At 53.7% G+C, this 26,688-nt stretch overlaps 1 protein-coding gene across 4 annotated transcripts; it reads right to left on the bottom strand.

Annotated features, from left to right (window-relative positions):
- Positions 1-4,533: 4,533 nt before the first annotated feature.
- CSF1 (colony stimulating factor 1) lies at positions 4,534-25,008 on the bottom strand. 4 transcript variants are annotated; one of them, XM_059066152.2, is made up of 9 exons: positions 24,366-25,008; positions 21,104-21,226; positions 19,775-19,837; positions 18,041-18,211; positions 13,526-13,673; positions 11,297-12,318; positions 10,725-10,777; positions 10,325-10,383; positions 4,534-6,687 (listed from the first exon to the last, which is right to left on the bottom strand). In XM_059066152.2, exons 1-8 carry the CDS (start codon positions 24,402-24,404, stop codon positions 10,338-10,340), a joined length of 1,665 nt encoding a protein of 554 aa, XP_058922135.1. In that variant the 5' UTR covers positions 24,405-25,008; the 3' UTR covers positions 4,534-6,687; positions 10,325-10,337. The 4 variants fall into 4 exon arrangements, with proteins under 4 accessions (XP_058922135.1, XP_058922126.1, XP_066897717.1 ...); XM_059066143.2 differs by having other exon boundaries at positions 21,104-21,289; positions 24,366-24,604; XM_067041616.1 differs by lacking the exon at positions 4,534-6,687 and adding an exon at positions 8,566-9,475.
- Between the last annotated feature and the right edge of the window lie 1,680 nt (positions 25,009-26,688).

The raw sequence follows: 26,688 nt of genomic DNA, 5'->3' as shown, positions 1-26,688 counted from the left end.
AGACAAATACTCTGAACATAACACAGGCCTTGGGCCAAATTCCCTTCAAGCCTGAAGCTCTTCTTTGGGTAAATAGACTGTCAGAGTGGGCTTCTTGCCTTTGGGCATGGAGCTCATTTTAGGAAAACCAGCACCGATTGAGCACCCTCAGTGCACTCTGATCATGATGCCTCTTTGAGGCTCTCCCAAACATCACACTCAGGGGGAGGGCTCTGCTCCTTCTACTCTTCAGCCTTTGGCTTGTCTCTCCAGAATCACTAGAGTGTGTTGAACCTGTAGATGTCACATTTAGTCGTCCTGATTCAGCCTTGCCCACACGATCCTAGCCAGGCCTGGATAACCTCTCCTGGGTGTCTGGCTGGGTGTGAGGAGAACAAATTTCCAGCCTCTTCATCTAAGAAGGTCACATCAGGCAAAATAAAAATGATGCTAAAGCCTGTTACCAGCTGGAGTGATCAGTGCCCAGATGTCACCTGGGCCAATAATTAACCAGGGGCCTGGGAGATGCCCAAAAGGCAGGCAGGGAGAAAACATATGGGTTAAAAAAGGTCCAAGACAAAGAAAGACAATGGGAGGACTGGTAGTCAAGAAGGGCTGTTCCCAGAGGCTGAGATGGTGGGCACATTGCCCAGGAGGGGCCTTCCTCCTTTCATGGTGGATTCAGGGTTAGGAACAGGGTCAAGAGAGTAGAAATCTGTCATAGGCACACCCGCTATCCAGTGCCAGACTAAACAGTCCTTCTGAAGGGAATAAGGCAGAGGATGCTGAGGCCCTGGGCACCTTCAACCCCAGGCTGGCACAAGCTGTCTGTTTGCGCAACAAGTATCTGTCACTAGGGTGTGATGTGACAAGAGTGTGGGCTTTGAAAACACACAGACCTGCGTTCAAATCCAGACTCTGCCACTTACCAGCTGCTGTGACCTTGGCCAAATTTAATGTTTCTCTAATAAATAAAAAGAGGATATTAGCACCTAGCTCATGGGGTTGTTGTAGGGTTGAATGAAATTGCATTTTTATAGAGTACCTCACACATAACGGGTAGTTGATCAATGAAAACTGTTCATCCTTGTTGGCAGCATTGAATAAGGGAGAGGAATAGACCATGCCACACTGCTTGAAACCATCCTATGGCTTCTTCTGCCTTAATCATTCTGAAGGCCTTCAAGACCCTACATCCTGGGTCAGGTCCCCTATTAGGAGCTCTCACAGCACTTGTATCTTCCTACCTCTATTTACATTTTATGATTAGATACTTATTTGTGTGGTTGTTTGGATAATACCTGTCTCACCCACTGGCTCTTCTGCTCACCATTCTGTGCTCAGTGTCTGGCAATCAATGGGGAAATGAATGAGTGGATGGGGATGAGGCTCCAGCCCTCACAGACCTCACTAGGTGCACACATATAAAGAGAGGCTGGGGCAGGAGTCCAGGACCTCAGGGCAGTGATGGAGCCTGTGGGCCAGAGAGGCTGGAGTCCAACATGGAATTCTCATCCAGCCATCCTCCAGAAATTCACCCGACAACTCCCTTGACCCAGCCTCCTCCACTCCCCAATCCATAACCTCTTCTGCCCCACGGCCACCCAGTCCCGGAGCTGCATCCATGCGGACTCTGCACAGGGCCATGGGGGTCAACCTGTGTGCTTCCCTGTGGTCCCAGACCAGGGGTGGGACGGCTTTGGGAGCGAGCTTCTCTGTGGTTCCTTACTTTGCCAGGGGGCCTTCCAGGCTGGCACAGTCCACTTTGTTCCCTCAGCAGTCCCAGCATCCAGTGCGGCAGAGCCTGGTCATCCCCCTTCCCAGAAACTGGCCCAGGAAACCAGAGGACAAAAGTGCTGCTCTGGTAGAGGTGCCTTCACTGGGGGCTGGGGGCCCTTGTCGGGAAACATGGTCTCTTTCCCCAGGGCTGCCCTACAGCTGACCTGGGCTTCAGGCTGCCTAGTCACTGCCCACCCCCTAATGACTTTAGCTCCTCATTCAGGGCTCATCAGATACCCACCCAGGCCCTGCCCAGACCCCAGGCCATCCCAACCCCTTCCTTGCCATGGCCTGCAGTCTGCATGAGGTTAACCTCAGGCTTCTTCCTGGTTGCCTCTGATTCAGTTTCCTGGCTCTGGCCGGATAATGGTTTGGGGTTTGGCTGGGCCCTTCTGCTGGCATACTCAAAGCCAGAGTTCCTGACCCTGCCTGCTAACAGGCACCCACTATTTCCCAGGGCCATTTCCTGCTCAGTCTCCTACCTGTCCTTCCCTTCAGCCCAAAATCCTTGAGCTACAAGGTATCTGAATCCTCATCCCAGCAGGAAGCGCCTGGCTCTGCCACCTTCTGCTGAGTACAGCCAGGCTCTGGCAGCATCCTGGGTCCCCAGTGCCTGCCCAGAGAGGAGCTGTGTTTGGCCTGGGCACCATGGGACCAGCTGGCAGGGGCAGCACCAGAACACACTTTATCTGAGGACAGCCTTTAGAGTCCACAAGGTGCCTTTGGGTTTGTCCTTGCATTTGAACCTCAGACCAGGTATACTTGGCTTGTATTCTTAAACCAATTCTAAAGATGAGGAGAAACCTGAGGTTCAAAGAGATTAAATACTTCCCCAAGTTCACACAGCAGGAAGAGATCCAAGCCAATGGCTTAAGTACTTTGGCTCTGAATCCAAAGTTGATGTCGTTCCACAGATACGACACTTCTGAAGCAGCACCTGCAGCACATGAAGCCCAGGAAAGGCCACTGAGATTCTCTGGCATTTCTTTCTGGATACCTCCTGGGGCCTCTGGAAAGGCAAGTGAGGGGCAGGGGCATTTGTTTATTTGCCAATCCTTGCTTAAAGTCCTTGAATTACATTCCATCCACTGCCCAGTGATCAGTTAGGGTTCTAACCTAGCCCCATCTCCAACGGAAGCCAGGGAGACCTGCTGAAAATACCTCCTCTACTAATGAATTGTAGTTATTAGATACACATTCCATTGGCTAATATCAGGTAAGACCCTAGAAAAGGCCACCATTAAATCTGGTCAGAATTTGCCTTACTATACCTTTGTTCATGCATTCAGTATTAACCTTTTGATGCACATTTATTGGGCACCTACTGTGTGCCAGATACTCTCAGGCACTGGGATGCAAGGAGGGATACAGCACAGTTCCTGCCATAGTCAGTGGCCTGGTGGGACAGACAAATAAACAGGCTCTCAGTCTATGGGAGAACAGGGGAGGAAGGAACTGAGCTAGGGTGGGCCTCCGGGGCCTGGGTCAGGCTGGGAAGGCTTCTCAGAGGAGGCGACTTTTAAGTTGTGACTTGAAGAAAAAAATATGAATAAGTTTCTTCAAAATTCTTTTCTGAGGAGCTTTTGATAGAAAGGAAAGAGCTAGCTTAAGGGAAATGATGAGAGACAGGGTGGTAGTGGGGGCTCAGGGCATAGAGAGGGGTAACTGAGATACCTGGGTACTTAGTTCCAGGCATGTTTGCTTGGTGCCCATTCTGACCCTATAACCTTGGTCTCCTAAGTCCGGGGACACAAAACTTTTGTGCAGCACTGTCCAATATGATTTCCGAGATGATGCAAATGTTCTGTCTCCGTGTTATCCAACATGGTAGCCATGCATGGCTATTGAACTTTGAAGTATGGCTAGTACTACTGAAAAACTGAATGTTTACGTTTATTTCATTTTAATTAATTTAAACCCAAATAACCTCCATATCAGACAGTGTAGCTCTACATGCTTCTCATCCAGGATCACATTTGAATTGCTTGAAATGTCTTGAAAAACTTCTGATGCCTGGTGTCTGAGCCTCACCCCTGAGATTCTCATTTTGTTGATCTAGGGTGGGGCTTGGGTACCAGTATTTTTGGAAACAACCCAAGTTAGTTTCAGGTGAGCCAGGGTTGAGAACCACTGATGCAAAACTTTGTCCACCACACTCTTAGTGGTGGGGAGGCCCCTTTTATCCCAGCCTTGCCCAGGGTGTATGTTTGGGCTACGCTGGGCCTTCAATCACTCTGAACCTTCCCAACACCCCTCTGCCCCTGGAAGTCTGCATCCTTGGTCTCCTCTCCACTCCCAGAAGGAAGATCAGGGCTTAAGGCCACTCACAGAGCTTGCTGGCTCTCCCTCTGTCAGCCTCACCTAGTTCCCAGTCCAGAGACAGTGCTCATTCACCTCACAGCCTGCTAGGACCTGGACAGCAGTGTTCAGTGGCCAAGGAGCCTCATCCTTACAGGCCCCTTGGGCCCTTGGACAGAGCCCAACCAGCCATGCTGGGCTAGGCTGAGCTGGGGCAGGGGCTGGTGGGCAGGCCTGACGTTTGGCTGGTTTCTGTCCATTTTCCTATGAAACAGATATGCAGATGAATGTGTTTGGAACAGCGGTAATGCAGGAGGTTTTGGTAACAAGACTGGAAGTTGGAGAGAACCCTCCCCCCACATACCTTGAAAAATGTTTTCTGAGCTGGGTCTCACCCAGCAGCTACTGGGTCATCCCTCACCAGACTCCATCTTTGCCATTCACACACCAAAAGCAACTTTTCCCATGACTCACACATGGCAGCTTGTGCACTTCTTTTATTATTAAATATATAAGCAGCTTCCTATTTTTTAAATAGATATTTAAATGACTTCATATAAAATAATTCACCACTTCCAAGTATAAAAACAAAATCTCACAGTGTGTGAGCCAATGTTCCCTCTCGGCTTTCTCAGAGAAAAGAAGGGTTCCTGTTCAGGTAGCTGGGGAGCCACCCAGAGGGGGTTCTGGGGCCCCTCCCACTCCTGTGTCACCAAGAGCCCACAAAGAGTTTCTGTGATGGATTGGATCTGCTTTCTTGACCTTTAAAATACCATACGTTTAAGGGGTGGAGAGTGAGAGAGGAATGCTTTTTCTGTGGGGTTTTTTTCCTTCCACTTTTAAATATATATTTTTTAGTATCAAATATAGAGTCTGTGACTAGGAAAAGGGACCCGAAGGGGAAAGTTCTCCACTGCCCTTCCCTCAGCTGACAGCAACAGGGCAGGGGAGGCAGGGACCAGCGGACCCTCACTTTTAAGGGCAGGAAAGGAAGCTCCTAGGCCCCAGTCCAGTGGCCAACTAGGGCAGGGTCTCTCAGTGGAGGGCCCAGGGCAGCAGGAGAGGAGGGACACAGTAGCACAAAGGGACCGAGGGTAATCAACAGTCCTGTCACCTGCTGCCCAACTCTCAGAGGCACAGCCATGGGCTGACCCCTGAAGCTGAAGCCCTCAGGCAGACTTGGAAGCAGATGCCTGGATTCTCCAAGTCCCTCTCCCACCCTGGCTTGCCTGGTCAGAGAGATGGTGCTAGCGAGGGGTGGGATGAGAGCTGGAGGGTGTCCCTGCCTCCCAGGCTCCTACCAGGGACAACCACTCACCCCAGGTGCCAGCCAGCAGCAGCCTTGGGGATGTGGTTGGGGCAGGGGCCTGGTACAGGACAAGAGGGCAGGCTGGGGGGTCAGGGGTACAGACCGCTTCCCCCACCTCAGGGGCATGCCCTTAACTTCAAAGACCTATTTTCCATCAGAGCTCACCCTGCATCCCCTCTCTGTGTCTGTCCCGGCCCTCCTTTTCTCCCTCCCGCTAGTCACTTCCCTCTCGGGAATGTCAAAGTGCAAGATGCAGAAACCTGGGCGAACAACGCAGCCTGAAGACCAGCTCTGGCTGGTGGCCCGGGCAGTTCTCCCACCCTGATCCACCCCAGGGATTCAGAGCTGGGTCAGCAGAAGGTCGGGGCTCAGGGGCTCCCTCAGTCGACGGGTGAGGCTGGCTCGGGCACTCAGTGCAGGAAGCTGGGGAGAGGCTGGAGGGGTGGGAGGACGGGTAGGTGTTTGCTCTCTGGGATGGATGGGGCAGGCTGTTCAGCAGGCAGGTTCAGTATTCACAGTGCAATGGCTTCCTTCACGAGGAAAGCCTCTGCGCGGCCTCCTGGAGAAGCTCTGGCAGGGCTGGGGGCACGCTGGGGCCGAGGCCAGAGCTTGGTCTTGCCCTTGGCATCACGAGCAAAGCCAGGCAGGTCCTGAGGGTAGGGTTGGCATCCCCTCTCTGCCTGGCCACCAGCAGAGGGCAGTTAGGCAAGTGGAGGGTGCAGACCCACTCTGGGCTGTCAGTGCAGACCAGCAGGCCCAGAGGTCTTCTCTTCCCGTCTTTTGGGCTACACACCTTTACGGGAAATCCAGTGATGTTGTCCTGCCCTGCGAATCTCATGTTTCTCTCTCTGGAGATGAGTCCCTGCTTGTTGGTGTTGGGATCCCTTGGCACCAGGCGGGTCCTCTGGCACAAGGGCTCTTCCATTCCTCAGCGCCCACCCTGCTCTCCCATGTCCCACAGGCCTCTGGGTCCCTGGCCCAGGTGTTGGCTTGGAGGGGAATGGGAGGAGGACACAGCCCCTGAGGGGCAGAGGGTCCTCAGCCGGGCTTCCCAGCCTTCCTCAAGCAGACGGGAGCCTCCAGGGCCCCCGATAAATATCAGCAGCATGGGGGGCATCCTCCAGCCCTCTCTTAGTCAGTCCAGAGTCTGAGGGTCGAGGGCTGAGGGCCCCAGCCTCGCTGCTCTGGTCCAGTCCTGCTCTCCTGAGTCCAGGAGCTCTCATGGTGGGCAGGCCACATTCCCAGGAGAATGGCTGGGGAGGGGTGGTGGTGGATGTCCCCATAACGTCTCCTCGCATGGAGAGACTGTCCTGCATGCCCAGCTGTAGGGGAGAGAAAGAAAGGCTGGTCAGCCCGGTGGGAGTGAAGGGAGGGGTCGCTGAGGACATGGGTGGGCGAGATAGAGCATTCCTGTGGGCCACTGGTGGTGCTGCAGACAGGACTCCCCCCATCCTTTCCCTCGCCTTCCCAGCTACCCCAGACACCACAAGGGACCGGGCAGCTTTCTCTGGCAGCAGCCCAAGCCACTGGGCAGACTGGCCTCACCTCCTACCTCCTCCTGGGGACCCAGGGACCATAGGGGGAGGTAACAGGGCCTGGTAGAGGTCTTAGCAGGGCTGGGGTAGGGGGCATTGCTCAAGTGGAGGGGTCTGACAGGGAGGGAAGGGGGCACCTGCATGTCCTTAGACCCCTCCTCAGGAAAGACCATCTCACTGTCCTTGGTCTAAAAAAATCAAGAGTGAATCCTGCTAACTCTGGCAAAGAAGAGGAATTGCTCATTCCCACCTCCTCACCATCCACCACAGACGGTCATCACACATGATATTCAGGACAGCAGGGCAGAGATATCTGAAGGGGAAGAACTGGAGGCAGTTCCGGACAATGAAACTCCTACCCTGCCATTTGGCATGCTAACCCCTAAGCAAGCCAGCCTCCTGCAGGATGGATGAAGGGACTCGCCTCCCTGCATCATCCGTAAGAGTCAGGGCCCTGCTTTCTCCAAGCCCTCCCCCATCCTTGTCCTCAGAACGCTTTGTTCCCAGAGCAGAAATCCCCTGGACTCCATCCAACAGTTTGACTTTGGACCCAGTGTGGAGCTTCCCTCCCTGACTGTCCATGGGCCCTACTAGCAAAACCCGTGATGGGTAAGGAGGAAAGATAGGACCACAGCTTCTGGCTCCCAGCCCATTCCCATGTTCTGGAAGGGGAAGAAGGGAGGACCATAAACTGGACATGAGCCATGCTGGGTACAGCCAGGCCACAGGCCCTGCTGGGGCCAGGAGGGAAGAAGAACCAAATGGGCAACCTCCAGCCTATTGCCCTTATGTCTTGGTTCCTTGGAGTGGAGGGTCTGGTGTCCACATTTCCTTTCTGAGGGTCCCTCTCTCAGACCTCTGCCTCTGTGTTTCCCCCTGTCATTTCTCTCACTAGAGCAGCAGGAAGTCTTGAGATTGGCCCTGAGTCACCCTGAGGCTCCTGCCGCCTAGCCTGGAGACCACTTTAGGGCTGGATCCAAGTGGAGGTCTGGATGTGGCCCCTGCCCTGGGTTCCTCTCTAAGTGACATTTTAAGGGGAGGAAGAGGAAAACTTGGGAGGGCCTGAAATTAGGCAGGCAGGGGGAAGGCAGGCGACCAGTCAAGAGGGTGCTACAGCATTGAGCCATGAAGTCCCTAGGGACTTTGGTCCATCCTCTGCTTGCCAGCCCTGACGGGGTATGCGTCATTCTCGCAACCCTGCTAGTGTCCCATCTGACCCATCTTAGTTCACCCTACCAGCAAGGTGAACTCAGGATTCCAGATGTGTTACTTCTTGCTGTTTTCTAAATAGGCTCCCCTGGTTTTCAGTATTTGGCAGATCCCCTATCTTGCTAGGAGTGGTCCAGACCTGTCACTCTACACATGAGAAGGCCCTGAAGTGCTGGATTGCATTTGGCATGGGATGTGACTGGAAACTTGAATGGGTTCACTCCAGCTAGTCAGCCAGCCTGCCAATCAGCAACTTAGAGAAGCAGTCAGCCAGTCAGTTAGCCAATCAGCTCACCAATCGACTAGCCAGTTAGGCAGTTACTAGCTAGTAACTGGTCAGAGTCACCCAGCCAGCTGGTCAGCCAGTCAGAGTCAATTAGTTAGCTGGTTAACTGGTCCGCCAGAAGGCTGGACAGTTAGAGACAGCCCGCCAGGGCCAATAGGCCAGTCAGCCCTGAAGCCAATCAGTCAGCATTTACTGAGTTCTTAGCAAGTATGAAGAAGTCCTCTCTGTTTAGGACTGAGGATAGAAAAAAAATGCAAAATAAAGTAGAAGACACAGTCCCTGCCCTCAAGGGGCTTACAGACTTCTTAGGGGTACGGAATGTACACGTATGCATCAAGTAAGATGTTAAAATGTATAAAAACAAACAACAACCAAGTAAGTGCAAATCGATATAGTATTAACCAAATACCAAAGAGCAGAGGAGTATGAGCTAAAAGAGCAACCAGAGGGTGATGGAGACCATCAGGAAGGGCTGATTCCTGCAGCCTGATTGTGGTCTGAGGGGAAGGCAGGGAGGAGGGCCGTGGGCTGCCTGGAATAGGGGAGCCCAGGGTGAGGAGTGATAAGAGTCACATGTTTATCAAAAACATGGGCGAGGACAACAGAAGGCACTCCTCTATGTGCAGGAGACACAATTGGGAGGGCTATGAAGACAGAATTAGGATTTTAAACAATTTCAGTAGGCTCGGATGATAGGCCTGAGCCCACGAGGTGGTTTTAACAAGGATGAATATAAATTCCTGCACATTGGTAAAAAAATTAAATTCTCCAAGTACAGGATAGAGTCCGTCTTGACAGAGGTTTATGGGAAATGGAACTAGGGGTTTTAATAGACCACAAGCTCAACATATGACAACAGAATGATGTTGTTGTTAAAAAACAAACAAACAAACACGAATGCAATCTTAATCTGTACGAATAGAAGAACACTGTCCAGATCAAGGAAGGTAACAGTCCCACTGTACTCTGAGCTGGTCAGACAACATCTGGAGCACTGTGTCCAGGGCTGGGCGCCACATTTTCAGAGGGACATTGACAAACGAGTGTGTCCAAAGGAGGGCGAACAGGATGGTGAGGGGTCTGAAAACCATATCATATAAGGAATGTTTGAGGGACTTGGCCACACTTAGCTGAGAGAATTCTTAAAGGGGACATGGATAACTGACTTTAAATATTGGAGGGCTCTCATGAGGGAGGATGGGGAGGGGGCAGGGAAGCCAGTTATGCCTCTCGTGAGGAAGGACTTCCCTACAGTGCTATTGGGAGAGGGCAGGGAGCTTGCCTGAGACTGAGAGTGTGTGACCAGAAGCTGGCCGACTCCCCATCAGGGATGCAGAGATACTAGGCCAAATGACCTCTGAGAGCCCTTCTAAGACTAAGCCTCTATGGCTCCTTGCATCTAAAAGCAGGGAAGTAGAACTGATCTTGGTTGGAAAGAAGGGTCAAATCAGGGTGCAGACAGAGAGGAAGCTGGCGAGAGGTGTGTGTCAGGGGCAGCTGCTGGAGGAGCTTGGGTGCCCAGCTGAGAATGTTGGGTTTGAAGTGGTTGGTAATGCAGAGCTGCTGAAATTCCCCAAGAGGCTAAAGACCTTACATAAGAACAAGTTGGTTGCTCTGGGATGGAAGGTGGCAGCAAAAGTAAAAGCCCAGTGCAGAAATAATAGCCCGACACAGAATTAACGGCGCCTGGCCTCAAATGGGGTGGAGTGAATGAAGGGGCTGTAGGAGTCCTGAGGACTCAGGGAGAAGAGGGTTGGCCAGACCTGGCGATAGATGGAAAAGGGAGTAGGAGAGAGAGAGAGAGAGAGAAGGGAATCAAGTGTGGGTGCCTCAGGGGAGTTGGTGGTACCACAAACAAGTTAGGGTGATTGGAAAATTTGGGTGTAACTAATTTTAAGGGGTGGCGAGAGATCCAGATCAGAGTCTTACCTTAGAATTCCCTCTACACTGGCAGTTCCACCTGTCTGTCCTCATCCTGGGTCAGGGGGCTGCGGGCAGAGCACAGGCTGGCATAAGACTTTAGCAGAGGCCAGGGAGTGAGGGGATCCCCTAAGTTTGCCCCCCAAGCCCCCACACACGTGCTCCAGCCCTCTCAGATTTAGAAGACTCAGAACTGCCTAACCCTAAGAAGAAACTAGGAAAAGTCCCAGACAGCTAGGAAAGAAGAGATACCCTTCCTTCTCCCCACCCACCCCAGAATCCTGCTCTGAGCCTCATCTCCTTAGAGCAAGCGGGAGAACATCTCCTCCAAATCTAGATGGGAAATAGATGCCAAGACAGGCCCCCCATACCTATCAGAGCCCCCCTGACCCCCCCAAAAACCTCTCACCTGCCCTCTGGTTGCTCCATGGGAGAATCCACTGTCTGGGGCTCTCGTTGGCTCTGGGGACAGAAAAGAGCAGGCTCACTGAGGAGCTGAGGGGGCGTGGGGACGCCGTGGCCCCATCCTCAGGCAGGGCTGCTCAGGGACTCTATGAGATAGTTACCAAGACTCCCCACTCTGGATCAGCCAGAGGGCCAGGGGGCTTCCAGAGGCCTCTCCTATCCTCATACCCCAGCTCTGCAGAGCTCCCAGGGAATGGCCTGCCCTGACCTCACACGCATCACTTTCCTCCTCCATCTCCCCTCCCGTCTGGGTTCTCATCCTGCTTTGGTCCAAGCACAGTGTCTCCTACTCCTCTGCCCCAGTCCCTGCTGGCTCATCCTGTAGCCTGAGCCTTCCCTGTTCTTGAAGAAACCCTCCATTTCAACCTCCCATCCTCTGTGCTCAGTCAGGCCTCCTGTCTCTCAGCATCTGAAGAACCCAGTCTGAGCCCAAGTCGTCCTCTGACCTGCTCCTCCAGCCAGGCTGTGCCCTGCCCCCACGCGGAGCCCTTCTCTCCCGCATCGGGCTCTTCTTACCCGCCGCCTCCGCCTGTAGAACAGGAGGCCACCGACAGCCAGCAGGACCAGGATGATGCTGGGCACCAGCAGGCGGAAGACAAAGCCGGGGAGCTGGGGGTCGGAGGGTTCCTTGTGTTGCCTCTCATGGCCTGTGTCAGTCAAAGGAACGGAGTTAAAACGGGCTGGGGGCTTGGCCGCCCCCTCACTTGCTTGTCCTCCTTCCAGCTCTGCGGTGCTCCTCCGGTCCCTGGTGCTCCTCTTGCCTTCCAGCTCCCCAAGGGGCAGCACGTTGCCCCAGGAGAGGCTTCTGGGAAGCCTTGGCTGAGAAGAGGGGCCAGAGGGACTGCTGAGGCCGTGCGGGCGCAGTGCTGGGGTCCCGGCAGAGCCTGGCTCCCGGTGGTCTCTGGGCGAGGCAGATGAATGGTCTGCATTCTCAGGTGTGTGACCCCAGGCCTCGGTGGGTCTCACGGGGCCCACCATGGGCAGTGGTGTGCTAGTTACATCCGCAGGCTGCCAGCCCTTTCCTGATCCAGAGAGTGGTGAAGATGCTGAGAGGAGACGGCTGCTCCTGGCAGTCTCTGCCTGGGCGCTGCCTCTCCACAACGTGCGGGAGGCAAGCTTTGCCCCTTGGGGTATGAGATCCTCACTAGCCTCTCCGGAGGCCTCTTCCAGGGCCAAGTTAGTGCCCAGCACAGAGTCAAGAATGTCCTCCATCCCAGTGACAGGAGCTCCGACAGAGGGCTGGGGCTGAGGTGAACCTCCAGTGGGGCGGCCCTCGACGCCCAGGGTCTCTGGTGACTCAAAGCTCTGGCAGGTGCTCCTGGGTGGTCGCTGCTTGGCACTGCCCGGGTCCACTGTGCGAAGGGCCTGCTCTCTGGGCAAGAGGGAGCTGCCCTCTGTCCCCTCAGAGTCAGCCCAGGTCAAGCCAGCCATAGGGGCCATGGAGGGGGCGAGGGGCTGCTGAGGGGAGACAGAGGCCAGGTCACTGCTAGGGGTGGCTTTGGGGTACAGGCAGTTGCAATCAGGCTTGGTCACCACATCTGAAAGAACCACAGAGAGAGAGAGAGAGAAGGACGGGGAGGAGATAGAGTCACCAGCCTCCAGCACAGCTTTCCCAGAGGGATGGAGAGGGGTATGTGGGTCTGGGGGTCCCCTCATGCCCTAACTCAGCCCTGGGGCTGAGGAGAGGACAGGACTGGAGCCAATGCTCATGACACAGGCCTTAGACAGGGAAGGTACAAATTGCAGGAAGGTTCTTTGCAGGAAAGAGCAAAAAGTGGGGTTTAGACACACAGATTGGGGGTTGGGGTCAGGCAAGACCAGAGAACAGCCCTTCCTGGAGTTCCAGCTGGCCAGACGCCAAGCCAGGGGTGACAACAGCTAGCCAGGAGGTTGAGTAGTGGCCTCTGGGACTAACACAAGACACCCTCAAGCCCCAAAGACACTGTTGGTTGGAAAGCAGCAAGGTGGTTTCATGCAGAGCAAGGGGCTAAACAGTCACGGCCACAGGCGGGAACAGGCTGGGGCTGGGATGTAGCCAAGGCTTGAGGCCTTGGGATTGAAGCAACGAGACTGGACTTGGTCATTGGCAGGTCGCAGGGCCTCAGCCCCTGCCTCGGGGAGCAAGGTTGAATGTAGGTGGGCACACGTGGCACAGGACGCAGAGACGAGGACAACGCAGGGTAGACATGTGTGCAGCTGGGCCAGCAGTGGGAGAGTTTGAATGATGCTCAGACTTCAAATCCAGCCTTGTCCCTTGAGGGGACACTCAAGGCATCCTGGGGACTTCTGGAGCCAGGGTATCCTGGTGATTCGCAGCAGGGCTCCCGGAGCAAGGGCCCTGAATCCCCGATGGAGCCTCTGCTCTCTCCATGGTACCCCCCATACGTTCAGCCAGCCTGCAGAGCCGGTGGAAAAGCCTCCATGCCTACAGGGCTCTCTGAGAGGGCCCCCTTTTCCACTCCCTGATCTCACGGCCACCAGCATGATCCTTCTTGATGCCTCAACATGCAGACATATGTAGGTGTGCATGCACACACATGTCAGAAAAGACATGTGCCTAGGACCACCCAGAGGTACATGAAGCCACATATGTACACAAAACAAGCACGTCTACACACACAGGAGCACAAGTAGTAACCAGGCTGCCTCCCAGGGGTCCCTCCAGCTCCATGCGTCACCTACCAATGCAGCTCTGTTCCACATGCCCTTCCCCAACCCACACTTGCGGGCCCCTTCTGTGCTCACCTTGGCTGGAGCATTTAGCAAAGCTATTGTTGCAGTTCTTGCTGAAAATGTTCCAGTCCTTTTTAAGGAGATTCTTTGTTTCATTAAAGACATTCTTGATCTTCTCCAGCAACTGGAGAGGTGTCTCATAGAAAGTTCGGACACAGGCCTGGAAGGAGAGCAGAGCCCCCCTTGATGAGGATGAGCATTGGTCCCATGTCTCTAGCTTGTTTGTCAAACTCCCTTGGCCTTTCTGACATCTATCTTCTTTTTCTCGTTTTCTCCCTCCCCTTTACCCTGGTTTGCAGGACCCCTATGTCCTGAGTTGGTGAAATTTATCATTTATTCATGGCTCCACTTAACACATATTAATGTGCCAGGCATCTGGTAACTACCTGGGAATCACGCAATGAACAAGAGAGAGGTGGTCCCTGGCCGATTTGGACATTGAGTCCAGCAGGGCATCGTTATTAAACATATTGTTACAAGTGTGGTGAGTCCTAAGAAGAATGATCTGAGAGTGTATAACAAGGGGAACTAAATGAGGGCCTGGGGGAGTCCCCAAGGAACTGACCAGAAGATGAGCAAGAGTTAACCAGGAAAGGAGGCGGGGTTGGAGAGAGCTGTCCAGGTGGTGAGAATAGACTGTGCAAAGGTCCTGATGCAGGAAAGAGCCTGAAATGTTAAAAGATGAAAAAGAAAGCTAGAGTGGCTATAGCACAGCCATCTAGGAGGAAAGTGACAAGAGATGCAGCTGAGAGAGGTCAGCAAGGACCAGGTCCTGCAGGGCCTTGTTGGCCATGCCAAGAACCATTAACCTGGGCTTCCCTGGTGGTGCATTGGTTGAGAATCCACCTGCCAGTGCAGGGGACACGGGTTCAATCCCTGTTTTGGTAATATACTGCATGCCGCGGAGCAACTAAGCCCGTGCGCCACAGCTACTGAGCCTGCGCTCTAGAGCCTGCAAACCACAACTACTGAGCCCATGTGCCACAGCTACTGAAGCCTGCGCACCTAGAGCCCGTGCTCTGCAACAAGAGAAGCTACCAGAATGAGAAGCCCGCGCACTGCAACGAAGAGTAGCCCCCATCTGCCGCAACCAGAGAAAAGCCTGCGCACAGCAACACAGACCCAACGCAGCCAGAAACAATAAATAAATAAAATAAAATAATAAAATAAATAATTTTTTTTTTTTAAAAAGAATGATTAACCTTATCGCCAGAGCAAAGAAAACTGAGGGGATGTTGGGGAGGTGAGTGGAGCGTAAGACTCCAGTCTTTTAGAGAGATCATCCTGTGTGGTGAGGAGAAGGGCCTGGAGGAGGCCATGGGGCTGTGGGTCCTTCTCTGGCACTGATGTATCTTGGAAGGAGAGCCAAGGCTGCCCCAGCTATGTCTGTTGAGCTGCTCTTTTCTCTTCGGCTCGTGGGACCCAGGCTCCCCACATCCACTGGAGTTCTGAGAAGCTCCACACACTCCTGGTTTTCCTCCCACCCCTTGAGCTGCTCCATCTCAGTCTCCTTACCAGGCTGCCCCCCTCCACCTGACTTCCATAGGCTGGCACTCCTCAGGGCTCAGTCCTGGGCCCACCCCTACTCTCACTCCAGACACTGTGCCCAGGGCTTCATCACATCTATGGCCCACCTGCCGATGACTCCCAAGTCCTTCCTTAAACTGACCTGCCTGGGGAAGAACTATGGGCTTTACTAGGTGCTGAAGTCCTTGAAGGCATCACTGGATGCCCAGGGGCTGTGCATAGTAGGCCCTTAGTAGATGTTTGCCACATAAAGGAGAGAATGAATGCGGGAACCGGAAGACCCGGACTTGGCTGCATCACTCACCAGCTCAGCGACGCTGGCCAAATGAACTTTCCAGCTTGGGCTCATCTCCTCATTTGTAAAGTCAAAACAACAGTCCCTGCCTGCCTCCCGCCCAGGGCAATTGTAAGGAACAGGTAAGCTGGCTTCTTCTCATCTTTCTTATAAAGTCTCTGTGTCCTTCATACCTCACCTCATACTTCATAGAGAAAACAAGGACAGAAGGTCCCGATGTCTACCTGTCTCAACAGAGTCCGTGCCTTCTTGCCTCCCGAGCTCTGAATCCCTCCCCTGCCGGCTCCTCAGGAGACCAGCTCCTCCAGCTTCACTGGCTCCCTGCTCCTGGAGCCTGCCCCCCTGCCCCCAGCATCCCATACAGTGTGCAGGGTGGGCGGCTTGCTAAAATGCAGATTCCGAGGCCCACCCACAGACTCAGTGAATCAGACTTTCTAGGGGTGCATACTGGGAATCTGCATTAAAAAACTTTTTATTAAAAAATGTTTTTTGAGTTTTTATTTAAAAGGAAGGTGTTTTTTATGGAATCTGCATTTTTTTAAATGAAGACTTCCTTTTTATTTATTTTTATTTTTTGGCCACGCAGCACGTGGGATCTTAGTTCCCCAACCAGGGATCAAACCCGCACCCTCTTAAGTGGAAGTGTGGAGTCTTAACCACTGGACCACCGGGGAAGTTCTGGGAATCTGCAATTTAAACAAGCTCCCAGGTGATTCCTATGAACCTCAACATTGGAAAACCACAGATCTAATGCCTCTCTTATTTAAAAGTCTTCCCTCCCTCCATCCCACACTCACTCTAGCTACCTCTCTTTTTCTGCGGTTCTTTGGAGCCAGGTTCTTCCACAGTGTTGCCCCTACTTCCTCACTTTCTTTCTTTTTTTTTTTTTTGTCGTATGTGGGCCTCTCACTGTTGTGGCCTCTCCCGTTGCGGAGCACAGGCTCCGGATGCGCAGGCGCAGCGGCCATGGTTCACGGGCCCAGCTGCTCCGCGGCATGTGGGATCCTCCCGGACCGGGGCACGAGCCCGTGTCCCCTGCATCGGCAGGTGGACTCCCAACCACTGCGCCACCAGGGAAGCCCCTTCCTCATTTTCTGTTCACTGATCTGGCACCTGCCTCCAACAGCGACCTCCACGTTGCCAAATCCATTGGACACTTTTCAGCCCTTCTCTTGCTTGGCTTCCCAAACCCTGTTTGATAAAGTTGACTACTCTTCCCATCTTGAAATGCTCTTTTTCATGTGCTCAGGGGTCCCACACTCTCCTGGGTTTCCTCCCACCCCTTAGACTGCTCCTCAGCCTCCTTGCCAGGCCCCTTCCTGTACCTGACTTCTAAATAAATGCTGGGTTTCCTGGACCTGTTTCTCTTCTCACAGTGGGCAGTGTTACACAGTCCCCTGGATTCACTGATGACCTACAGACCAACACCGCTTACGTCTGTCTCTCACCAGCCAAACTCAAGACCCATACGTCCAGCAGCCTGCTCGACATCTCCACTCGGCCATTTCACGAACATCTCAAGTGTAATGTACTCCAACCTGAACTCCTGCCTTTCCCCCAAACCTGCTCTGCCCCATTTCAGCATCATGGGAACTCCACGTGCTGGAGACAAAACCATCATGACTCTTCCCTTCCCTCAACAACTCACGGCGCTGCATTACCAAGTCCTCGGGTTCTTTCTCTAAACTCAGGAATGCGTCCCATTGTCTCACCTTCACTGCACAACCCTAGTCCAAGCCGCCTGGACTTGCACCTCCTGCTGGCCACCCAGCCTCCATCCCTGCTCCCTACATACCATTGCCTGCACAGCAGCCAGAATGGTCTCCCAGCGCAAGTTAGACTAGGTCCCTCGTTCTTTAGACAAAATCCCACATCTTTAAGACCCCAGATGATCTGGCTCGCACCTCCCTGGCTCTCTCCCCTTCACTCCCCTGCCTTGGCCATGCTGACCACACCTGGGGGCCCTGAATGTGCACTTTCCTGCTCACCTAGAGTTTTGTGCCCAGCGTTCTCTGTTCTGGAGTGCTCTGACCAACCTTATTTCTTCCTCTTACTCATCTTTGGACCTCAAGTGAATATTTTCTTCCTCAGAAGCCTTCCCTGTCTCTTCTTTCCCACTGCCTTTTAAATCCAAGTCCTGTTTCTCTCTCCCGGAGCCCCACGTACTTCTTCCTGGCTCACTCCCTCACCTGCTTCAGGTCTTCCTTCTCTGGTTTTCTTTCTGCAATGCAGTGATTGACACTTTACTTACATATTTCGTTAACTGTCTCACCACCCCTACATGTAACCTCCATGAATGTGGGGAATTTTGTTTGATCACAGCTGTATCCCAGAGTCTAAAACATACCTGGTATGCAATAAGCACTCATTAACTATTTGTTGAATGAATGAATAGTCTTCATGGGTTAAAATTCTATTTACTTGTGTCATTGTTTGTTTAATGGCTGCCAACCTCACTTAACTATAAGCTCCAAGAGGGTGGGAACCATGTAGCTCTTGCTCATGAAGACATCGTCAAGGCTTAGCACTGTGCCTCCTGCACAGTGAGTCCTTGGCAAAGGTTTACAGGATGAATACGTGAGTGAGAGAGAAAGTGAGCAATGACATGGATGAGGCCAGTGAGCGCCTCTGTGCCTATGGGTAGGGATGGTACCTCCAAAGCTGCCCTCCCTCACTCAGTGCTCCTGGCTCCAGGGCCCTCCTACCTTGTCCTGCTCTTCATAGTCCCTGGTGAAGCAGCTCCTCAGCCTCAGAGAGAGTTCCTGGAGCTGGACAATGACAATGGCATTGGAGGTGTTGTCTTTGAAGCGCATGGTGTCCTCCATTATGTCTTGCACCAGGAGAAATGCCTTCTTAAGGTAGCACACGGGGTCGCTCTGAAAAGTAGAACCTGGAGTTGACGACCTGGCTGATGCCACTTGGGAGCCCAAGCTCTGTGCCGGATGCCCTCACCCCAGGCAGATGGAGGGCTGCAGCCTGCCCTACCCTTACTCCTGAGGAGAGGGGCCACCCCCTCGAGTAAGAAGGAGAATGCTGCCCTCAGCTGGCTTTCATTCTCTCTTGTTGGGATGTGGCGCTGCTGGGGATTGTGGTAGAGGGAAGGAAATGTGGATTCTGACCGGAGAGATCCTCAGATTTCTGAAAGATGAGGCTTTAATCAGGATGAAGGTGTATATGCAGGGTGAGTTCTGGGGAACTTCTATTTTTCTGTCTCTGACCCTCTTTTGGCTTGTTTTTACCCAAAGCCCTTTACCATATGGCTCCTTCGAATCCTCCAGGCCATAGGGATACTGGAGACTACCTCGGGGTCCAAAGAATGACCTCAGTGTTTCGTCTCCCTAAAGAGATGGTGGGTGCCTCAATGAAGACTCTGCTTTTAGCTCTGTATTCCTAGCACCTGGTGCAATAGGTTCCTAGTAGTAAATGCCTGGTAAGGTATGAGTGAGTGAGTGAGTGGAACACCAAGGTTACCCCTTGGACCATGAGGTGGTCTCCAGTTCTAATAGAAATGTTTATGGGTCAGGTGTGCATAAGCTCATAGATGGGAGCAAATTCTGGGCATGATGGCGATTTTCTAGGAGGCACAAAGAACAGACGTGGAATAAAGGCTGGGGTGGGGGCAGCTGGAAAGGCATTACGGGCATCAGAAAGAGCTTGTGCAAAGGCTTGGAGTCAGGAAGAAACAGGGAATGGGGGTAGTGGGTTGTGCCGTGTGATAGAGACTGGAGCTTGTAAACCCCAGGCTAAACAACCTAGGCTTCCTCCTGGAGTGAGGGGTCTCCAGGTTTGGGGGAGGTGGTGAAGATAACAGGCTGTGGTTCAGAGAGCTCCCCCACTAGTGGTGGGGTGAGGGGTGCACTGGAAGCAGGAAGGCCATTTAGGAGGTTTTTGAAATTGTCCAAGCAACTGATAGGGTGAGGCCCCAGAAGCTGGGGATGCTGGGAGGTAGAACCAGCAGCACTCAGTTGGTTGTGGGATAGGAGGAAGAGGGAAAGGGCTGGACTGATTCCCTGGTTGCTGGTCTGTCTGCTAGATGGAGGTGACATCCTTAAGCAAAACCTCTGACCCAGAAGAAGTCCTGGTTTGCCTTAGGCCTTAGAGCCAGCCTGCCTGCGTTCAAATCACTTACTACCTATGTTCTCTCCCTTAACCTCTCATGAACAAGAAGAGTGAACCACATAGTCAGGATCAAAAGTGCCTGGCACATAGTAAGACCTTGACATGTGGCAGGCCAGCAGAAGGGAGCAGCAGGGGACTTGAGCCCTGGGCCCTGCCCAGCTCAGCCCTGGACCCTGGCACCCCAGACCTGAGTACCAGGCATCCTAACACCATACCCTGCCCAGCTCTAGGACTTCTCCTGCCTTCATGCTCCCACATACCTCAACCCTGGGAAGTTCACACATGCTGGCACATGGGCCTTGTAAACAGCCATAACTCACCAACTGCTCCTGGTCTACAAACTCGAAAGCAATTTGGCACGAGGTCTCCATCTGACTGTCAATCTGTAAAAGAGAGCAGGCCAGTGGTGGCAGGGTGTCTGCACTCGACTGAGCTTGCCTAAGGATGGGGACTAGAGTTTCTGGATGGATCAGGGTTTGATCCTCATCCATCTCCCCCCAACCACACCTGGAAAGACAGAGCCAAGCCTAGGGGAAGACCTGTGCCTTCCATATGCCCAGGGGAGGGTTATAGAAGAACAACAAGTCTCCGTCTTGTACCTCCCACTCTGAAATCTCACAGATGCCAGCTTGTTATAAGGAAGAACTATCTAATATAGGACATAATCTCCTGAGGGAGGTAGTGAGCTCCCTGTCCTGGAAGGAATTCAAGCAGAGGCTAGACAAGCCCTGGGGATTCAGGATCTGTAGGGACCGAGGCTAGATGCCCTTAAATCCCTCACTGGCCCTCAGAGCAGTGGTTCTGTGATTCTAAGCCTCAGAGAATGTGGTGGCTCTTGGTCTACTTTGGATTGCTGCAGCAGCTACATACAGGAGGAAAAGTGTAGGGGGTCATAGAGGCAGGAGGCCCAGTCTGTGGGCTCCAAGCTCAGGGCCCTGGAGCTGGCCTTAGCCTGTGGTGCTCCCCCATGCCTGGCTGGCTAGAGGAATGGTAAATTCTCTTCTGAGCAGGACAGCAGCCATGACAGTAACCTGATTCTGCCTGGCTGAACCACGTTTGAAATCGTTGACGACTCTGCTGGTACGATTAGAGTGAGGCACAGGCTCCTTCTAGGCCCCGGTGATCAGGCCATCCCAGCCCCAGGGCTCAGGCAAGAGCCAGGGAAGTGAGGGGGGAGGGCTGGGAGTTAGGCGGGAGCCTCCCTTCCAAATCTGGCTGAGGCCCTGGTGCCCGGCTGGCAGCACATCTGGGAGTCCAGGAGCTAGAGGCAACATGTGGACACAGCAGGCAGACTGGGCTGGCTCCTCAGAGGAAGCATCCCACCGAGGGAGAGCTGGCTTTACAACCTTTTTCAGAGTCCACGTTTGACATTCCAGGCAATCATTAACCTAGGCAACCAGCTAGAAGTCCACCCTGTCCACCGCCTGCAGGGGAGTGGGAGAGGGCTTCAGGATTGAGAGGGGGCTCAGAGGCATTGACCTTTAGAAGGTCAGTGAGAAGAACATCCGTGGAGCTAGTGGGAGCCACGAGCCACATCCTGCATGGCTGTATTTCTCTGCCTACAACCACTCTCTTTGGCCCTGCTCCCTGACTCCTGCCTCTGTTTCCCCAGTGGAGAGAAGGTAAGGTAGGCAGGGCCACACACTCACCAGATGCTGCAGGGACTGCAGGTGTCCGTTCCCAATCATGTGGCTACAGTTCTCCGACACCTCCTCGGTAGTACTCCTGCTAACGAGGAGACAGGCCAGCAGCAGCAGGAGGCCCAGCCATGTCTGCGACAAAGAGGGCATAATTTCTCCCCAGCTCTCACACTCCGCAGGAACCCCCACACCCTGCTGAGGGTGGAAAAGCAAGGACCTCAGACCCACAATGCTACAGACCTGCCCCTCATCCCAGAATGCAGCATTCCCCAAACCCACCTTACTCGGGATTTCCTAGCAGCCGCACACAACCTTGCTCTCCCTCGCTAACAATCCGAGTGTCGTCTCCTCCAAGAAGCCTTCCCAGATTAACCCAGGCCAAGCCTTACTACACACTGAACTTCTAATGAGGACATGGGAGGTATGCCTACCAGTCTAAATGTCAATTACACAGGCAACTCCTTGAATGCAGGACTTGCATCTACCCATTATTCTGTCTCTGCAATATCACACACTGAGCCAGGCATCTTGTGAGCTGCCCACTCCTCTCGAGTTCACGTTCTTGCACTGGCTGGCTTCCAGACTTGGAGCCAGAGGTATTTGTCTGGGCCCAGCCCTTCCTCCTACCTGATTCCACACAGGTCTGGCTCTGCTACTGGAAAAACCAGGGGCCCAAACTCAGTTTCACTGGGAACCTATCCCGCACCACAGACCTTTGGAGCCCTGGGTATGTGTGTCAAAAAAGTGCCCAACCGATTAATCAGAGGCAGCAGTGCCAGCTCTAGACCATCCCTGGCTGGCACCTGCCTATCGGAACCCCAGCAGGCTCTGCATCCAGCCAGTCAGCTCTTAGCATTGCAAGAATGTTTTCTGAGATCTCTCCCCTCTTTCAGCACCCACCTGGCCCGGTAGCTGCTTACCCCCAGAGTGATGGGACAGGCTCCTGACACCCTGTTGTTCCCCTTCCCTCCTTCTTGCCAAGGTCCCCTTAGCCCTCTCCGTGGCTCTAGGTCTCCCCTTCTCCAGCCAGAGGCAGAGAAAGACCCTTGGGCTTTCTTTCCAAAGCTGGATATTGCCTCCTGGCAGATTCAGAGAAATGCTGTCAGGATGGGGTGTGGGCTGGCACCTTCCTGGGTTCTGGGCTCTGCCTCAGTAATTCAGATGATGAGACAAATACTGCAAACAAATAGCACATTGGAGGCTATGAAACAGCCCACAACAACATGCTGATTTACATATAACTAAAAGCCCAAATGTTTGTCAGCTCTTACTAGGGAGGAGAGGCCCTGGCTGGGCTCCAGGGAGGTTGCAGGGAGGAGGGGCCACAGTGAGGCCTTGAAAGATGGGGAAAAGTTGATAGCAGAGAGAGGGAAGGAGAGGCCTTCAGGAAAGAGGCACAAGATGGCCCAGTGCCATTCAGCACAGGGATCTGGTGAGGGTCCTGGTCTGACCTGGAGGAGGAAGACAGTGGAAGAGGGAGAACAGTCATGGAGGAAACATTGGGTTCTGTTGCATGGTTGAGGAGGTAGCTCTGGGTGGGAATAGCTGCCCAGGCCCTCAGGAACCTACAATTCAGGACTCATGGGAGGAAACTGGGCCATGCAGGAGGAATGTCTCTGCCCCAGGCTGGCTGCCCCTGAGGCTCTGAGCCCCAGGTGTCAGTGGTATGGAGGAAGGGGCCTATGGGGAAGGGGATGCTCAGGAAGACAGCCTTGCCACACGCATTTCAAGATATTGATGTTTGAGGACAGCAAGGAGAGGGCAATGCTTAACCCCAAGGGCTGCCTGGCTTTTGGAGTTATTTCAGGCACCATGTGGGAGGCTGACTTTGAAGGTAGCCAAAGGGGGCCACCCTGCACCTGGGGCCCTGATTTGGCCTCAGAGGAGGATCTGGACAGGCACCAAAGGGTTAACACTCTAGCTTGCATCTGGCTGGGCCGGCTCTTTTCCCCGCTTCTTTCTTCCTCCCACCCACCAGCCTTGGCCTCTGGGACAACCACAAGGAATCTTTGCTTCAGTCTCAGAGAGATGCTGGGACATCTCAGCCCAGCTATCCGTCTTCACCTGCCTCCTATCTTGTTCTATTTTCCCCATTAACAAGGTCCCTAGAGAGATCTTAGCATGAGTGGACCCTTGGGCTGCCCCTGTCTAATACCAGCTTCTTTCTTTCCACCTTTCCTTTCCTCCTCTTTCCTCGTGGTCTCACTTCCAGCCCCTGTTTGGCTTGTTGCCTATCATCTCACCCTTCCTGATTTCCCCTCCTAACCCCATCTCGTCTCTCTCAGTTGGGGTCTTCCTCCCCCGTGGAAGGGCTCTTCCCTCTTACCCTACCTGCAACCCCCTCCCTTATCCTCCAAATATTTTTCTGCTTCTCTACCCCCTGGGTTTCTCCTCTAGGATTCCTCAGAAGCAAACCCATTGGAAGACCACTTACTGTTCATTAACGGTGCCACCCTGCACCATCTAGGAGCTGCTCCACGGTTGGGGCAGGACAGTCCCCATGCAGTCCTGAGCAGCCGGCTGCCCCTGTCCACAGTTCTGCAACCCCAAACCTTCCTTCCACCTCCTGTACCACCACTAAGCCCAAGATCTCCCCAACGGACTGAACCAGGTTTGGCAGGAAGATTCAGAGCTGGCCCCATACAACTCTGGGACGTCGCCCCCCACAAAACATACTTGAGCCAACCACCCAAGTGCCCAACGGCTTCTGCCTGTGAACCGGAACAAGTAGTGGCTTGCCCTGCACCTTCCTTCTGCCTTGGCATTCTATAAGCTGGATGGCCCCTGAACTTTCCCCATCCAGAAGCGCCCACTCCCCAGCAGGACCTAGAAGCATATGTATGGCCTATGAGGAATGCCCGCTAGGAAGGCACCACCCTCAGCGCACAGCCACTCCGCCTGTCCCTTGGCGGTGGCTGATCAGAAGGGAGAGAGTCAGGGACGCAGCCTCTGCCCCGCGGCTTCGAGCCTCTTTCTTTTGCCAGCGGGTGGCTCAGCGTGCCTCTCCATGCAATGGGGTGAGCAGCCTTCCCTTTCCCGAGGGAGTGCCACAGCCCCAAGAGTAGCTGCAGGGCCGCCTCGGGTCCCATCCAGAGCGCGATGGGCCTCGCGCAGTCCGTGCGCAAAGATGGGATGGAAACCGGAGCCCGCTGCCGGGGCGGAAGAGCCTCGGCAGTCGACGCTCCCGGGCAGCGGGCTCCCAGGGGCCGCATCGCGCCTCCGAGCTCCCACCCCAGCCCGGCCAGGGCCCCGCGCCACGGCCGTCGCTTACCGTGGGAGGGCAGCGCCCGGCGGCGCCCCGCGCGGTCATACGGGCAGCTGGTCCCGGCCGGGCGCGTCGGCCGCCCTCGCTCTCTCGTTCGCTTGCTCGCTGGCCGCTGCAGAGTCCACGCCCCGGCCGAGGGCCGCGCTGCTGTCCCAGGAGTGCGGAGGGACCCGTGGCGGCGCAGAGAGCACCCAGGAAAACTTTCACTTTCCCCGAGCCGGGCTCCACTGGCCAGCTCCTCGGCACAGCCTTTTAAGCGGACTTGTGAGGCATGTGGTTTATGGGAAATCACCTTGGACAGGCGCCAGACACACACACACACACACACACACACACACACACACACACACTCTCTCTCTCTCTCTCTCTCTCTCTCTCTCTCTCTCTCTCTCTCTCTCTCTCTCTCTCTCTCTCTCTCACACACACACACACAAGCGCGCGCGCACACACACACACACACGCGCGCGCGCGCGCGCACTGACACAGACACACAAACTCCAGAGGCCCACTGAACCGCCTCCCCGCCCCCACCCCGCGGGCTGGTCTTCTCCACTCGTCTTCCAGTCGCCTTGTTTGCTGTGCTCAACGCCAAAGCGTTCAAGAAAGTAACGCGGGCTTCACCGCTTCCCTCCCTCCAGCGCGCCGGCTTGGGACAGAGCCTTGCCTTTCCTTCCGCGCTCTCCAGGCGGATCCGGTGTTCTCTCTCTCTTTCTAATATTCCTTTCAAGGGACTTTCCCTCTAGGCCTGAAAATTCCCAAATCTGAGCAGGAAATGGCCTGAGAGCAGGGGCAAACACTGGAGACTGGGGCCTCCCCCGCTGCGCTTCCTGCAGCACCTTGTGGAACCCGAGTCAGCAGGTTTGTAGGCAGCCCTCTCCTTCCTATGCAGCCCCCAAGCTGCCCGCCCAGCCTCTGTCTCCTGTTCTGGTGCCAGGGAAGAGGCGGGGAGGCTAACTACCTGACCAGAAGGGGATGAGTTGTGTCCTGTGACAGGGAGCTGGGAGGCTCTGCTGTGTGCTAGGAGATGCTCCCAGCACCTGACCTGCAGGTGATGTAAATGCTGGCTGGTACCCATGCTCCCTTCTGAGCCCCCAGACCTGAGGAGATTGGCACCTGGGCCCTAGATTTCCCTTGATGCTTCTGGAAATGCATTTACTGAGATGATTAATCACATTTTGTCTCTACATGAGAATGAATCTAAATGAGGCCTAATAGGATGAGCCTATTAATCATAATGCCAAATTCAGGAGCTTTCTCTTTCTTCAGTTCACTATGGTTCAATGTTTCAATCTCTCTGTGACTCCACCCAACCCCAGCCCCTGGGGAATACATGATATACAGCCAGGTCTGGAAGGGGCATCTCGTCACTTGCTCCAGCCCCAAGAAGTAATTTTACACCTGCATGCTCTTGTTCATACTGGTTCCTCTGCTTAGAATTATCCTTTCCCCACTTGTCCTTAAGGCAAACATCTCACCCTTCAAGGCTGAAATCACACCGCATCCTTCACCAGCAAAGCCTTCTTTGACTCCTCAGGCAGATCAATGGTTCCTTTTCCTGTGGTCTCACTGAATTTGGCTCCTTTCTCTGTGGTCTCCCTAAGTTGTTTGTCTTTCATTCATTCATTCTCCACATTATTCTAAGAAGTATTTCAGGTGGTGCTGATAGTTATATTCTGGATCATCAGACTGAAACTTCGCCCCCACCCTGGACTGAGAGTTCCTCCAAGCTGGTCCCATGTTTACCTCCAAATCAAAAGTGCCCAGCACATAATAGGTACGCAGTTGATAGTGATCAAATGAGGCCATTAGAGAATAATTCATTCATTTAACAATTGTGCACCATGTGGCTACTATGTGCCAGGCACTGAGCTAGGCCTGGGAATGTGATGATGGACATGTGGGCATATCCCTGCTTTCATGGGTTTGGGAGTAGTCAGAGTTTAAAGGGTGTGGGGCAGGCCTGGATGTTCAGAAACTTGAGGAAGGAAGGCCAGAGACAGAGTCCAGCCAGAGGAAGGAGTCTGAGGGCTTACTTCCCCTGGGCATTGTCAAGTGGTCCCAGTATAAAATTATTTAAGATAACATGTTGACACCACTTGTTTTGAGGACTGATAAGAGGTTAGAGGAAATGATGTGAGGAGATAAACCTCTTGACTTGAGCTGGGAGTAAAATTTTACCTGCTCCCTCCTTCACCTGACCCGACGCTGTGGGCTCAATGAAGCCAGTGTTAGGACATAGCTTTGCCTCTGGAAGTCAGCCTTCCTCTGTCAGCACAAGCCTTGGGTTCTTGTTTCCCCTAACAGAAATTCTTTACACCCCCAGATTTGA

This window comes from Kogia breviceps, chromosome 1, assembly GCF_026419965.1.
Source record: "Kogia breviceps isolate mKogBre1 chromosome 1, mKogBre1 haplotype 1, whole genome shotgun sequence".
Classification (NCBI taxonomy): Eukaryota; Metazoa; Chordata; class Mammalia; order Artiodactyla; family Physeteridae; genus Kogia; species Kogia breviceps.
The sequence above is the reverse complement of the archived record's forward strand: the minus strand, read 5'-3'. Positions and strand labels throughout refer to the sequence as shown.